This window comes from Dreissena polymorpha, chromosome 14 (genome assembly GCF_020536995.1).
Source record: "Dreissena polymorpha isolate Duluth1 chromosome 14, UMN_Dpol_1.0, whole genome shotgun sequence".
Classification (NCBI taxonomy): domain Eukaryota; kingdom Metazoa; phylum Mollusca; class Bivalvia; order Myida; family Dreissenidae; genus Dreissena; species Dreissena polymorpha.
The window spans coordinates 70,483,591-70,498,601 of NC_068368.1; the positions used below are offsets into that span (position 1 = coordinate 70,483,591).

Consider the following 15,011-nt stretch of genomic DNA (forward strand, 5'->3'; position numbering starts at 1 on the left):
TTTTGTGCATTGATCTTAAATGGATGTTAAATTTGTTTAATCCAGGTAAGTTACATAAGTAATTTAACTAATTGGATATCGCGAAAAAATGCGTACCAAAAATACATGTATGACTTCATATATCGCTATTTGTATACATGTCCCGGAAAATCGGCAAATGTCCCGGAAAATTTAGCACAATGTCCCGGAATCGGTCAGAAAATTTATGGCATGTATGTTATAACAATGATTCTGGTTATTGTCACCTCTAGCAGACAAAACAAAATGGCGGCCGATGTAAACATGACCTATTACCCGACACTTCATAAATACTTCTCCAGTATATACAAAGTCACATGACTATCAAGTGAACAGGACTCGGCCAAAAAATCTGCATCTGCTGCAATTATAATTGCAAACGGAAATATGCTTTTTGGTGTGTAAATGCACGTTTTGATAAATGCATTAAAAAGTAATAGCAAAAAACACATAAAACGGTATAAATAACAATAAATGCATCCCTTTGACCTGTTTTCGGCGCATTTGTTTCAAGCTAAGTAGGCAATTAGGTCATGGACTTTATGTGCGACCATTTGTTTATCAATGTGACGTAATGCGCACTTTTGCGCATGTGCATACAGAACCAAAACAAAACGTCCGAGAATAGGTGCTGTTCAATAACAGGTATCGTACGATTACCGTAAGTCGACCATGACCTAATTTCGACCACTTTGTTTACATTAAGAACGCGGCCATTTGGATGACGTCACACGCAAGCGCTCCGAGTATTTCGATGAAGTGACATAACTACGCTTATAAACAAAAACAAATAAAAACAAAATAAGGAAAAAACAGGTAAAATTGCATTTCAAAGTAAAAATTTAATTAAAATTACACAAATTTAACTATATCCCCATACATTTTATTGGTCCTATTTATTAAATTCCCACAAAAATTGAAATGTAAAGCAGACGATCTTAACATAACACTTTATTGACAGCGCTTCATATCGGAAATAGTAGTAAATCGTAGTAAATTTAAGGCAAAGCTTTTTTTATTAAATTGGTTTTCAGACCTCTTCTTAGTTGTGATTTTTTTTACTTGTTTTCTTTTAAGGCTTATCTAAAACGACTTTTGTAAAATGGGCACAGTGTGACAATAGAGCCTGCAACCACTGGGTACACCTGTCAGTTTGTACAGAAATTAAAGTCATCAGAAGAGGTGCAACATTTATGTGCCCAATGCCCATGCTGTGATAAAGAAGAGTGAAAATTGTTCTTAAGAAAAGTGAAAGAAACTTGTTCAATTGTATTTATAAAATATTGAAAACATATTTAATATATATTTACTGTTTTAGTTCGTGTTGAAATTGTTCAGAGAAGCGAAGTTTTAAGTTAAGTTGGCCTAATCCATTACCAATAGAGTGCTGTCCCTTTCCTGGATGTGACGTATCGACTTAAGGTAAACAACGCGCGGAGTTAATGTTCTTGTAGTGTGTATGGAACTATCGGCTTTGCGTAGTAAAACATGCTGTAAATAATCATTTTTGACATTGATTTAACGGGAATTAAATAAATCTCTGAAGGTAAATAGTATATTGCTGCATTTTGTTGCGTAAATTCAGAAATTCTTTTACTTGTTTCCTTAACCGGTCGACGTACGGTAATTGGAGGATACTTATACGATAATAGGCAAACACTCAAAGTTTGAGTAAAAAATCGTTATTGCAATTTCAATCTGCCCAAAGCTAAAATGAAACTGTAAGACATACACAGATCTGCCCACAAGCTAAAATGAAACTGTAATCTTGGAAATATTGGAGAACGCATTGATTACATAAATAATAAGAGGTGGCAAGAGACTTGTGCATGGAAGCAGACGACCAATTAATTTTCAGTATCAACAAAAATATAAGGATTATTCAAATTACCACAAAGACAATTCTTTTGAAATGATAAGTCTACGACGAACTTACATGATGCATATTTAAATTCATCATATTCTTCTCGGTACATCGAAACGTATGCGTTTTAGCGAGCAAAAACAGCCTTGTGCAAATCGCCGATACGAATACAACAACAACAACAGACGAACCGAAACAGCCGAACAACACAGGATTATTTTGCCGAACACAAAATACAACGTTACCAGTTCCTATTGTTAAATGTAAATGAAATTGAAAGTCTTGAAAATTTCGACAATTTTATTTATATATACATACAGACTCAAATAAACTGAAATATGAGTTAGAAAATATGACGAAATTATGTATCACTACATCACACCTAATATCAGAACTACTTTCGTAACCTTCACCTTCAAATTTGACAGCTAAACAAACTAGCAAAACATGATGAAAATAGCGAATCCTAGAAGGCTGGCATCAATACATATTTTAAAAGATGTCATCTCGGTATGGTTATAGCTCATCATGTCTGCTTTAATTAGTATTTAGTTTACGTTGATATATACAAGGGACATATCTTTAAAGTTTGGTTGGTTATTGTTATGTCATGAAATTTTGTGAATCACAATTTGCAGTTTTCCCCATATATTTTCTCAATAATGAAAGAACTTAAACTCAAACAATTTTTTGGGGGGCAATTGCACTATACCGGTACGTAAAAAAGAACGGAAAAGCGTTCCATAACCCTAACCCGCAACACCCAACGGTATACTGACCATGGACCATAAGGCCTAGACCATACGGCCCAGATTTGTGAACCATACGGCCCAGGTTTGCGGACTATACGGCCCAGGTTTGCGGACTATACGGCCCAGATTTGCGGACCATATGGACCATATGTCTTTACACCATGTACATTATTTTAATACACAAAATACCACACTGCTTAGTATGCTGTGATACTAAACATATGTTAAAACTAAAAAACGGGTAATGAAACATTTGTGTTCTTGATTATTTATTTTTGATTATTAAAGTTTTTCATATTATCAGATTTATAACTCTGAATTAATTGAATCATCAATTATTCATTTAAACAATAGGCATCACACAAACATGCACTTTCATGGATAAAATCCATTTTACTACAATTGGACATTTCATTAAAATTAATGGATGCAGCGTGGTGACGTTAATTAAAATTTCTTACATCACTTAAATATCTTATAAAAAATACACGTTTTTCATATTAACATATAAATGCAAACAACACATCTATTATCCATGTATTTTTATAAAAACATGTTTTTATACAGTGAGGTCGTCAGTTCCGAAAAGTCGCCAGTTCCGAAACAAATCGAAATTAATTTAACATTTACAAAAAAAACTTAACACTTGTAACTAAACAAATTATTCAGTCATGAACGATAACATTTGATGTTTTTTTTCCTCAAAAACCGGAAGTAAACGATCAACTCTAAACAGTCACAATCAATGGAACGCTCGCGCACATTTTTTCGATGACGCGAATACTTCGTCTGCGGACATGTTGATCCATGAGAAAGTCACGATTATTTTTCTAATCCATTGTCAAAGGTAAGCGATCGTGGTACTGCTTTGAAGAATATTAATCAGAGAATCAGAAAACAACCACATGTGTACATTTACATTTGAACTGTTCATTAAAACACGTGAAACAGACAGTCTGGTACAGATGTCAGTTTCGAAACACCCGATTCGCATAACGGGGGTTGTCTCAAATGTATTCGTTATCTTTCACACAGCTATTTAAACGGGTCAGTGTAAATGACATTTGAATTATTTGTGTAAATTAAAGTGCACGGAAAGTTTGAATTGCATAAAAAGCTTCTTTTTTTAAATTTAAATTGAAATTAAACGATAAATTGTATAATAATAGTATCGTTTACTTAACACCATTTTCCTTCCTTTTGATTTTTTGTTGTTATTATTTTATATTTGTATTTCTTTCTCAGAAATGCAGAAATGAGAATGTCTTAGCATGTTGATATATTATTTGTAAATGTAAGTGTTTAGACGATGTGCTATGTACAAGTCTTGAATAAAGTGTCTGTTTCTGTCTGTCAACAAAAAGGTTAGACATCGATCACATATCAAATACATTTATGTTTGCAGTTAATCTTCATCATATAAAACAACTCAAAATGGGAATAACTTGTTTGCACCTTTCATGAATATGCATATCTGTATTATTTAAAAAAAAAAAAAATAGAAATTGTATTACTTCTTATCTTAAAACTGACAAAATGCTGAATCATTTACATGTGTTCATTATTAGAAAAGTGTGCACAGACAGGTGATTGGAGGCGGGCTACAGTGCAAAAGGAACCTCTCACCCAAACGTCACGTCATTGGCGTCCACAGCCTGTTCGTATTCTACAGTCCGAGGTAGATTTACTAGTTTTTTCACATTTCTTTAAACTTTCTAACATTAATATATGCTCTTTAACAATAGAGGCACACTGCAAAATCCCATCATAGATTGTTAAACCATTTTGTATTGGGATTGTAGTTATATTCCAATATAATATAAGTGTATCTTTGAAACCTATACAAAAAACTAAACAATATAAATGTGTTAATATTACAAAGGCGTGCGGGGACAGGCGATTGGAGACAGGACCTCTTGCCCAGTCATCACGTTCCTGTCGTCCACGTCGCTGCTGTTGATTTCTGGTAGAAGTAGACTTCCTGATCTTGTATTCCACAGTCCCAGGTACATAAATTATACTAATACTATGTATTACTTCGTATTTATACAAAGAAACGCTCACATCATTAACTTTTGCAATTTTAGCTCGACTATATTATATGAAATATATATAGTAGAGCTATCCTACTCACCCTGGCGTCAGTGTGCGTGAGTGTTGGAATGTTAAAGTTTGCGTACTACCTCAAATATTTCCTACTTCCTTGACTTATTGCTTTTATCTTTTGCATACTTCTTTACCAACATGACCCCTATCTATAAACAAGAGCAGACAACCGTATCAAGCATTTCTTAAGTATCAAGGCTATTGGTTTCAAACTTCAAATTCTTACTATTATGATGGTACTGTACCTGGCAAGTTGAATTTGACCTTGATCTTTGAATGACCTTGACTCTCACAGATTAATACATGTAGTCAAACTTTTCCATGTATAAAATATCGATTCTTGTACATGTGTTAAAATTTTGAATCTTTAAGTAGGTACACTTGTTGTTCAACAATATGGAGTCAGTTTATGTATCCCCCCCCCACAAAAAAAAAAATTGGAGGTCTCAACACTCAAATAGAATGATTATACTTAAATATGATATATTACTTTCACAGACTTCAGACCTATGAAGATACTATTCATGTCTTAATATGTTCTTTAAAAAAACAACAGAGTCTCTGATTTGCATTTATGTGTGTCTCCATCCATTTTGCCGCATATTAGTACCCTTTGTTTAACTAAATGGGTGAAAATTGTAATTACTTGTGAAACCCATTTTGACCATTGCACAATCTGTATGGGGTAGTGCTGGATCAATGGTAAATGATTTACAATCAGCATGACTTGATATGTTGGTTCTATTGGCTTGGCAGATTAATTGGCATGCATCAATGGATTCAGTGTTGAGAAATCACAGTAAAAGAAACCTCTGTTTTTATCCCCCGCCAGAGGCGGAGGGATATTGTTTTGGCTTTGTCCGTCCGTCTGGCACTTTTGTGTCCAGAGCCATATCTTGGAAGTGCTTGGGCGGATTTCATTGAAACTTCGTATAAGTATATATATATGCATAAGAGGATGATGCACGCCCAATGGCATTGTACACCATCCGTTAAAAACAGAGTTATGGCCCTTAGTATCTTGAAAAAATGCTTTTTACTATAGGCACTTTTGTGTCCAGAGCCATATCTTGGAAGAGCTTTGGTGGATTTAATTGAAACTTGGTATGAGTATATATATATGCATAAGAGGATAATGCACGCCAAATGGCATTGTACACCATCTGTTAAAAACAGAGTTTTGGCCCTTTGTATCTTGAAAAATGCTTTTTACTATAGGCACTTATGTGTCCGGAGCCATATCTTGGAAGTGCTTTGGCGGATTTCATTGAAACTTGGTATGAGTATATATATATATGCATAAGAGGATAATGCACGCCAAATGGCATTGTACACCATCTGTTAAAAACAGAGTTTTGGCCCTTTGTATCTTGAAAAATGCTTTTTACTATAGGCACTTATGTGTCCGGAGCCATATCTTGGAAGTGCTTTGGCGGATTTCATTGAAACTTGGTATGAGTATATATTTGCATAAGAGGATGATGCACGCCAAATAGCATTGTATACCATCCGTTAAAAACAGAGTTATGGCCCTTTGTATCTTGAAAAATGCTTTTTACTATAGGCACTTTTGTGTCCGGAGCCATATCTTAGAAGTGCTTTGGCGGATTGCATTGAAACTTGGTATGAGTATATATGCATAAGAGGATGATGCACGCCAAAAAGCATTGTATACCATCTGTTAAAAACCGTGTTATGGCCCTTTGTATCTTGAAAAATGCTTTTTACTATAGGCACTTTTGTGTCCGGAGCCATACCTTGGAAGTGCTTTGGCGGATTTCATTGAAACTTGGTATGAGTATATTTCCCTCGCCAGAGGCGGAGGGATATTGTTTTTGTGTTGTCCGGCTGTCCGTCCGTCTGTCCGTCCGTCACTTTTGTGTACGGAGCCATATCTTGGAAGTGCTTTGGCGTATTTCATTGAAACTTCGTATGATTATATATATGCATGAGAGGATGATTCACGCCAAATGGCATTGTACACCATCTGTTAAAACCAGAGTAATGGCCCTTTGTATCTTGAAAAAATGCTTTTTACTATAGGCACTTTTGTGTCCGGAGCCATATCTTGGAAGTGTTTTGGTGGATTCCGATTTGGACCCTTCATCAAACAAAGCATATGTTGCGGGGGATATCAATTCTACGAATTTGCTTGTTATTTCAGGATATGGGTCCAAAAAAGAGACCTTCACTTGTGAGCAGCCCTGCCCAATCAGAGGCAAAGAAAATTTCAAAGAAATATCTCGGAAACCGAATGAGTCCTGGGAAAAAACAGCGAGTGAGAAGGGCTCTGTACAGTCTGACTGTAAGTAAAGATGTGTCGTTGCGGAAAGCTGCGTTGGATAATGATCTGTCTTATTCAATGTTATACAGACGATGGAAAGGAGAAGTTGACATTTTCAAATTAAATGGACCTAGCTCAATTTTTAATGAAGCTGAAGAAGAGAAAATGGCGAGATGGCTAAGTGAGATGGCACAGAGAGGGATGGGCCTTCGAATGGTTGAATTTCTGGACTTTGTGGAAAGTGTTGTAAAAAAAGAGAAGCGAAAAACTCCCTTCAAAGATGGAAGACCCGGCAAAACCTGGTATTACGCATTTATGCGTAGAAATGCCCACATTATTAGTTCACGCATTGAGACACCGTTAGAACTAAAAAGATCTAAACTAAGGAAGGAAAAAACGGATTTGTGGTACAACAGTTTTAGAGACTTTCTCATAGATAAGAACTTGATTGATCAACCAAGTAGAATATGGAACGCTGATGAGACAGGATTCAACATGGGAAGCAACAAGTCAAAAGTAATTGGACCTGCGAAAAGAGATCTGTCTGTACCACACATAACCAGTGGGAAACAGCGCTTGACTGTGATGTTCTGTGGAAGTGCAACAGGTCAAATGATGCCACCCTTTTTGGTTTACCCAGAGCCAAAACCAAGAGGATACAATCCATTAAATGGAACAATAGAAGGGAGTGACATTGCATTCACAAAAAAGGGATGGATGGATGTAGATACCTTTTCAAAATTCATTGACCACTTTGATAAGTTTGCGGGAACTGACCGTCCAGTGGTGTTATTAATGGACAGTGTAAGCAGCCATGTGGATCATTCAGTTTTCATGAAAGCAATAGCCAGGGGCATTGAGCTGTACCGTTTGGTTCCAAATGCAACACACCTGATGCAACCCCTGGATAAGGGAGTATTTGGACCATTAAAGTCAAGATGGCACATGTTATCCAGGAAGTACATGAGAGAAAATCCAGGAAAATGTATTGGCAAAGAGGTTTTCGCGCAGAAATTGACAGAGGCCTACCTTCAGTTCTACAAACCTATTACAGTAATAAACTCATTTAAATCCTCTGGCATATATCCAGTTGATAGCTCTGTCATCACAAGCGAAATGCTGAAACCGGCATTGACCTTCTCCGGTCCAGAATCTGTGGCAGACCAACATGCTGCCACTGAAGACAGTCAAGTTTCAGCAGAAGTGACAAAAGCAAAAGGAGCACTAGAAGTCTTTGAAGAAACACTTTCTACACCGTCTCGTGACCGTTACAGGAAAAGAATACAAGAAGGTTATAATACTGTAGGGCAGTCTCCATGCTTTGATGTTTACCAAAAGATTTATCACAAAGCAAACCCAACATTGGAAACATCAACATCTACCTTTGAAGAACAGAGTTCCCACTTAACTGGATTGGATATATTGGCACATGCAGTTGTAACTGTGACTACTGCTAGTGTAGCAACAAGTCAACCATCACAAATCAACGAAGAAAAATGGACAGAAAATTCAACTGTTGATATGGTTATATCACCAGTTTTGACCGAGTCCCTGAGTTTTCCAAAGGATACTGAGGCTGCAAAGCCAATGAAACAGACAATGTTAAACAGTTTACCAGACAATCTTACATCACCTGAATGTATTAGAAAAATGTCCTTAAAACAGCTTGAAAAAGTCAGAAGCTTCGCCCAAAAAGTACAAAGAGCTAAACTTTCTTTTTTCAAGAAAAAGAATACAAGCACAAAACCAGAAAAAAAGAGGAAACAACCAGAGCCAAATTCAGAAATAGGGAAAAGGCCTATAATCAAAAAGCTAAACACTTCACACCAAAAGGACAAAGTGCCTATGGACAAAAATGACAATGACAGTCCCAACGCATTTTGTAAAGCATGCCATATGACTTGGGAAGAAGACCAAGAACTGGGTCTGGAACGTGTGTGGGTTCAGTGCGACAAGTGTGATGGCTGGGTTCATTCTGAGTGTTTATCATACTCATTGGAAGAAGACGAGCCTTTCTTTTGTCCTGATTGCCTGTAGATAGAAATTTATTTAATCAGGTCTGAATATTATGGTTGATGAATATTTGTATTGTACATGCCACATGAAAGTCGTTCATTAGATGACATTTTAAGCCATCTCAATAACTTTTAAAACTTACTTGGTGTCTTTCGTAATAATGCTCCCACAGGGGGGATCAAACACGTGTCATAAGAACATAGTAACAAAAATAAATTACTTGTAACTATTACATGCATTGTTTATGCCCCCAAAGGTGGGCATATAGTGATCGCATTTCCGTCTGTCTTTCTGTCAGTCTGTCTGTCCGTCACACTTGCGTTTAGTTTTCGAAAAAAGCTCATAACTGTTATGTATCTTCAGATGTAACCTTGATATTTGGTATGCATGTGTATATGGACAATGCTTTTCCATACGCACACATTTTGACCCCTTTGACCTTGAACTTAAGGTTCGCGTTTAGGTTTCAAAATCTGCATTTAGGTTTAGAAAAAGCGTTTTTCTGGGCATATGTCTAACTATGGAGACAGCTCTTGTTCATTTGTATGTATGTTATCTTCATTTAATCAGTAGTTAGAATTCTTTCATCTTCAGCCCGACATCGAAAAGCCTTCAACATCTGGTAAGATCAGTGCAACAAGCATCCATGAGAACGGGACTAGAGACTGTCACCCTACCCCCAACATTACAACTTTTGACTCAAACAAAATGACACTCAAGAACTCTGTGATAAAAGGTTACCATGTTTTTATGATTAGACCATTTATCACCAGTCCACCAACACAGTTGATTGTTGACCGAGATTATAGTAATAAAAAGGATCCAGATGCATGCTTAGTATGGTTGCCAGCGTTGGAAACATTTCCTATAAGTGTCCATGATACAGTTACGGATGAAAAGCGCCAGCTGAAATTATCAGATATAGCAGGCCTCCCAATAGGACATGTTCCTAAAATATTGTCAAATTTCTTTTCTTTAATCATTAACGAGGGTGGAACCATAACAGCACAGGTAACAGGGGAGCCAGTGCCAAGTTTTCCACCATGGCCAGCCCCAAATGAAGAAGGGCGTGGTGTTGTGTTACCTTGTAATTATGTGATTAATCACTCTGATATCAAGGCTACCTTCAGCAAGCTGTGTTTGTTTCTGGAAAAATCACCCGAAGGTTCAGCTATGGATCTGTCAATTGAAACCACACCAAAGGCATAAATTAAAAGCATGGGTGATTTTTGCTTGCCTACTAGTGTTTATAAAATACAGTTTGTTTCATTGTCATAATATTATGTCATATGCCCAACCCTGTAACTGTGATAAATTGTATCTGAATTACTAGTATGAGCCTCTTTTTACAAGTTTGTTTTTATTTATTTTTTATTTTGGTGCTCACATGAAACTTAACCAATATATTTAGGGTCATCAGTAAGATTCTATGCCAATTCAAATAAATCTGATCAGTATTTTAGCCAGATGATGTCCCCTTTTGAAGTTGACATGGAACCAAATAGTCTATGGACAGCTCTTGTTTCACACATAAATGTTATTTATTTATTGTTCTCTACAATTGGTACCAGAAAGTGCCATTTCTTTCAGGTCTATATGGAACAACTAATTACATGGAACCAAATAGTCCATGTACAGCTCTTGTTTCACACATAAATGTTATTTATTTATTGTTCACTACCATTGGTACCAGACATAATTTCATGTTTCCAAAGTAAGGCAACATTTCTTGTCCGATCTTCATGAAACTTGGCCAGAATATTTGTCTCAATGATACCTTGACTGAGTTTGAAACTGGGTCATGCTGGGTCAAAAACTAGGTCACTAGGTCAAACAAAAGAAAAACCTTGTAAACTAGGCCGAGTTCCTTTAAGGTTGCGGTCTGTTGAAAAACATGGCTTTAAATGGCTTTATAGTGTAACCTTGTTTACACTCTACTAAGAAATTACCAATGTACACGTTGAATGAAATTTATGCATATTATGATATTCATGTTCTCTATGCAGTTATCTGAATATGTATTCTGCCGATAAGATATACAGTTAAATTGCCAAAAAATTTTTTATTTAGTTTTGTTCATTTCATTCAGCTTTGGGTAAAGTATGTTTAAGCCATGATGTATTACCATGTGAATTGCTTATTAATGCCTTTTATGTTCTATGTCTCCAAACTGTTTTGCTGTAGTAATAATATGTGCAGTTCATTGAATACTTATTGTTGAGGTGGCAAATATACTATTCCAAATTTGCTAAGGATCACTTTTTTATTGACACATTATCTTCAATTTTGGATAACTTTAATTTTTGTTATTTTTCATGTTTTGATATTAGAATGTGTTTTTGATTTTATTTTTATGTATTGATTATCATTGATGCGTGACGCTGGCTGAATCGACCAAGGGGTAAACTTCAAATTACACATACTATAACAAGTGATCCTTAGCAAATTTCGAATAGTATATTTTGTTTTATTAGCCGGATTTTTTTCGAAAAAATCTCGGCTTATAGATTGATGTTGTCGGGCGGGCGGGGGGGGCGGGCGGGCGGGCAGGGTGGCGGCGTGCTCGAAAATGTTAAAGTTCTTATTTCATGGTATAACTTTGGTATGCTTGGACCTAGAGTCTTCAAACTTGACATGAAGGTTGGCCAGGATTAACAGATGACCACTGGTCATTTCAAGGTCATTCATTTGAAGGTCAAGGTCACTGTGACCTTCAATATAAAAAATGTTAAAGTTGTTATAACTTTGGTATGCTTGGACCTAGAGTCTTGAAACTTGACATGAAGGTTGGCCAGAACTAGTAAGTAACCACTGGACATTTCAAGGTCATTCATTTGAAGGTCAAGGTCACTGTGACCTTGAATGTAAAAATGTTAAAGTTGTTATAACTTTGGTATGCTTGGACCTAGAGTCTTGAAACTTGACATGAAGGTTGGCCAGAACTAGTAAGTAACCACTGGACATTTCAAGGTCATTCATTTGAAGGTCAAGGTCACTGTGACCTTGAATGTAAAAATGTTAAAGTTCTTATTTCATGTTATAACTTTGGTATGCTTGTACCTAGAGTCTTCAAACTTGAAATAAAGATTGGCCAGTACTAGAAGATGACCACTGGTCATTTCAATGTCATTCATTTGAAGGTCAAGGTCACTGTGACCTTAAATGTTAAAATGTTAAAATTGTTATAACTTTGGTATGCTTGGACATAGAGTCTTCAAACTTGACATGAAGGTTTGCAAGCACACTTAGATGACCACTGGTCATTTCAAGGTCATTCATTCTAAGGTCAAGGTCACTGTGACCTTGAATGTAAAAATGTTAAAGTTCTTATAACTTTGGTAGGTAAAAATGTTAAAGTTCTTATTCCATGTTATAACTTTGGTATGCTTGTACCTAGAGTCTTCAAACTTGACATAAAGGTTGGCCAGTACTAGAAGATCACCACTGCTCATTTCAATGTCATTCATTTGAAGGTCAAGGTCACTGTGACCTTCAATGTTAAAATGTTAAAATTGTTATAACTTTGGTATGCTTGGACCTAGAATCTCAAACTTGACGTAAAGGTTTGCAAGCACACTTAGATGACCACTGGTCATTTCAAGGTCATTCATTTCAATGTCATTCATTTGAAGGTCAAGGTCACTGTGAACTTAAATGTTAAAATGTTAAAATTGTTGTAACTTTGGTATGCTTGGACCTAGAATCTCAAACTTGACGTAAAGGTTTGCAAGCACACTTAGATGACCACTGGTCATTTCAAGGTCATTCATTTGAAGGTCGAGGTCACTGTGACCTTGGATGTAAATATGTTAAAGTTGTTAATTTTCTTACATTTGATAATGAAAATTGATGGAAACTTCAAACAATATGTTACTAATTTGCTAATAAAAAAATTGAGATCAAACTTTCCTAATTGTCAATTCAAGTTCATATTTGTGACCTTAAATGTTATTGTTGTTCATGTATATGCATGCATTCAAAACATAACACAAGGTTTGCTCATGCCTTGAAAAGTACTTACATTTCATTTTGACCTTTGAACAATATTTCAGTAATTTAAGTATTGCATTGACAAAAACACGAAAGGTACTTTCCTGTCATTTAAATCAAAAATCCGGCTTCAATGCGGTCATCTCCGACCGCGGAACTCTTGTTGTTTTGTTATTTTTCATTGTTTCAGTTCTATATTTAATATAGATCTGCTAACCAATTGTATACATACTTATAGGCTATGACAGTCTAGTCATACTATTTTATTTGTTGTTTGTTTTGTTTGTTTATTTGAATTGATCTCAGGAAATATATGAGTAAAATATTTGAAAGTGAAAGATTTTATGTTTTATATTCCATTACATCTAATGACAAACATAACTTATTTACAATATAAAAAAAACACGTTTGTTTAGGTGTCATGACAAACAGGGTATATTTCTTGAAACACAGACACTTAACACTGGTCCCCCGGCAAAAAAAAATGCCATAAAGTATGAATTGCAAATAAGTGTTATTATACACAGAACTGAGAAAAATGCAGTATAACCAGTATACTCGTTAATGTCCGGAACCAATGACCATTTCTAACTCGAGTCGTCTGTCTGCTCTCATAAATCTCACTGAAACACTTAAAGCATAATATTAACCTTTAAGCAAGCTGAGCATGAACAAATAACAACGTCATCGCTCTATCCTGCTTGCCTGTCGAATGACAAAACCTACAAATCAGTGCAAGATGAAATTTTGATTTCCACACCACTGAACATGCGAAACCTGTATATTAAGTTTATTCAATAACACAACAATAACAAGACTATTTCCAAGCAATTCATGTCCCCTACCGGCTCCACCATTGTCAGAAATCCCACCATTGTCAGAATTTAAAAAAAATGTTGCCATAGCAACCAGAATTTTTCACAGGAACAAAATTAAATAACGTGCATGATGTCCATATTGCCATCAATCCATGTTTCAAGTCTCGCGAAAAAATATTAAGAACTTTTCTAAGTTATCGCAGGGTCCAGAAAAGTGTGACGGTCTGATAGACGGAGCACAAACCAGTCTCCTCTGGTGAAACTTATGTAGGATAGCGGAATAAAATCAGCTTCCAAAGAGGTATAACACTAGCAAATTGGTATAAATTAGGATGTGTAAACGGCGTTAGTTTCATTAGTGATCCGGAACTCCTGTCTCGTCTGTACATGCACTGCACTGTGTTTTCTCTTGAAAGGACCCGATTGTTTTTGTTGTCTTTATTGTGTATTTTTGTTTTCTTTATTGTTATTCAATTTCTGTGATTTATACATACCAATCAGGTTATGTTACTGATATTTAAATAAAGATGCATGTAAATAAACGATTTTGACAGTTAAAGTTTGTTTTGAGACGACCCCTGTAATGAAAATGCACTTGCTGTGACGTGATTCGCTATTGGAGAATATTAACCGGAAATGGAGAAACTGTACGATCGAGGAAAAACATAAACACACATCTATATTTAGAAACTTCCTGAAAATCAATGTGAGCACAGGATCGAGGTTGAAATCATCTGACAAAATCACTAAATTCGAAATCTTTGTCGGTTGCTGTTTTAAAGTATACATTGATAATTTCATTAGTGATTCGGAACTGACGACCTCACTGTACCTATTGAATAAATGTATTAAATTTAGCAGTCAAACGTATCTTTTACAATTTCAACACTCGCATTAGTGACTCGTATGTTTGCATCTCGAATACGCCCTATTTATGACACTTACTGCTTGATGTTATCTATTACAGTAGTTGAGAATATACCATAATGATTAACACGTCTGTAATTCCCAATTAAAGGTAAAGTGCGACAATAGTTATTATTGTAGACAACATCGGCTTATGTTTGCATCTCGAGTACGCCCAATTTATGACACATACAACATGTATGGTTTGATGTTCACAACTACACTTATTGATAATTGATGTGTCATTAAACGACGAA

At 35.7% G+C, this 15,011-nt stretch overlaps 3 protein-coding genes and 1 long non-coding RNA gene across 5 annotated transcripts in view; 3 read left to right on the plus strand and 1 right to left on the minus strand.

The window, feature by feature from the left end:
- Window positions 1-2,070, minus strand: part of LOC127858938 (uncharacterized) — a 49,122-nt gene extending 47,052 nt beyond the window's left edge. Inside the window, exon 1 of the mRNA XM_052396305.1 lies at window positions 1,955-2,070. The gene's annotated coding sequence lies outside the window, so the exon portion shown is untranslated. The remainder of the gene's footprint in view (window positions 1-1,954) is intronic.
- LOC127858952 (uncharacterized) lies at window positions 671-1,335 on the plus strand. The gene is made up of 2 exons (XR_008039207.1): window positions 671-834; window positions 1,096-1,335. It is a non-coding gene; the product is annotated as an uncharacterized LOC127858952 (long non-coding RNA).
- A 173-nt stretch (window positions 2,071-2,243) lies between the features above and the next one.
- LOC127858945 (lipoyl synthase, mitochondrial-like) overlaps window positions 2,244-15,011 on the plus strand; it is a 30,801-nt gene continuing 18,033 nt past the window's right edge. The window contains exon 1 of the mRNA XM_052396314.1: window positions 2,244-2,392. Coding sequence (XP_052252274.1) covers window positions 2,330-2,392 — 63 coding nt within the window. The 5' untranslated portion in view covers window positions 2,244-2,329. The remainder of the gene's footprint in view (window positions 2,393-15,011) is intronic.
- On the plus strand, window positions 3,201-10,588 carry LOC127858948 (uncharacterized). 2 transcript variants are annotated; one of them, XM_052396317.1, is made up of 4 exons: window positions 3,201-3,481; window positions 4,203-4,312; window positions 6,905-7,045; window positions 9,635-10,588. In XM_052396317.1, the coding sequence occupies exons 3-4, from the start codon at window positions 6,908-6,910 to the stop codon at window positions 10,247-10,249; spliced, it is 753 nt and encodes a 250-aa protein (XP_052252277.1). In that variant the 5' UTR covers window positions 3,201-3,481; window positions 4,203-4,312; window positions 6,905-6,907; the 3' UTR covers window positions 10,250-10,588. The 2 variants fall into 2 exon arrangements, with proteins under 2 accessions (XP_052252277.1, XP_052252276.1); XM_052396316.1 differs by lacking the exons at window positions 3,201-3,481; window positions 4,203-4,312; window positions 6,905-7,045 and adding an exon at window positions 7,986-9,081.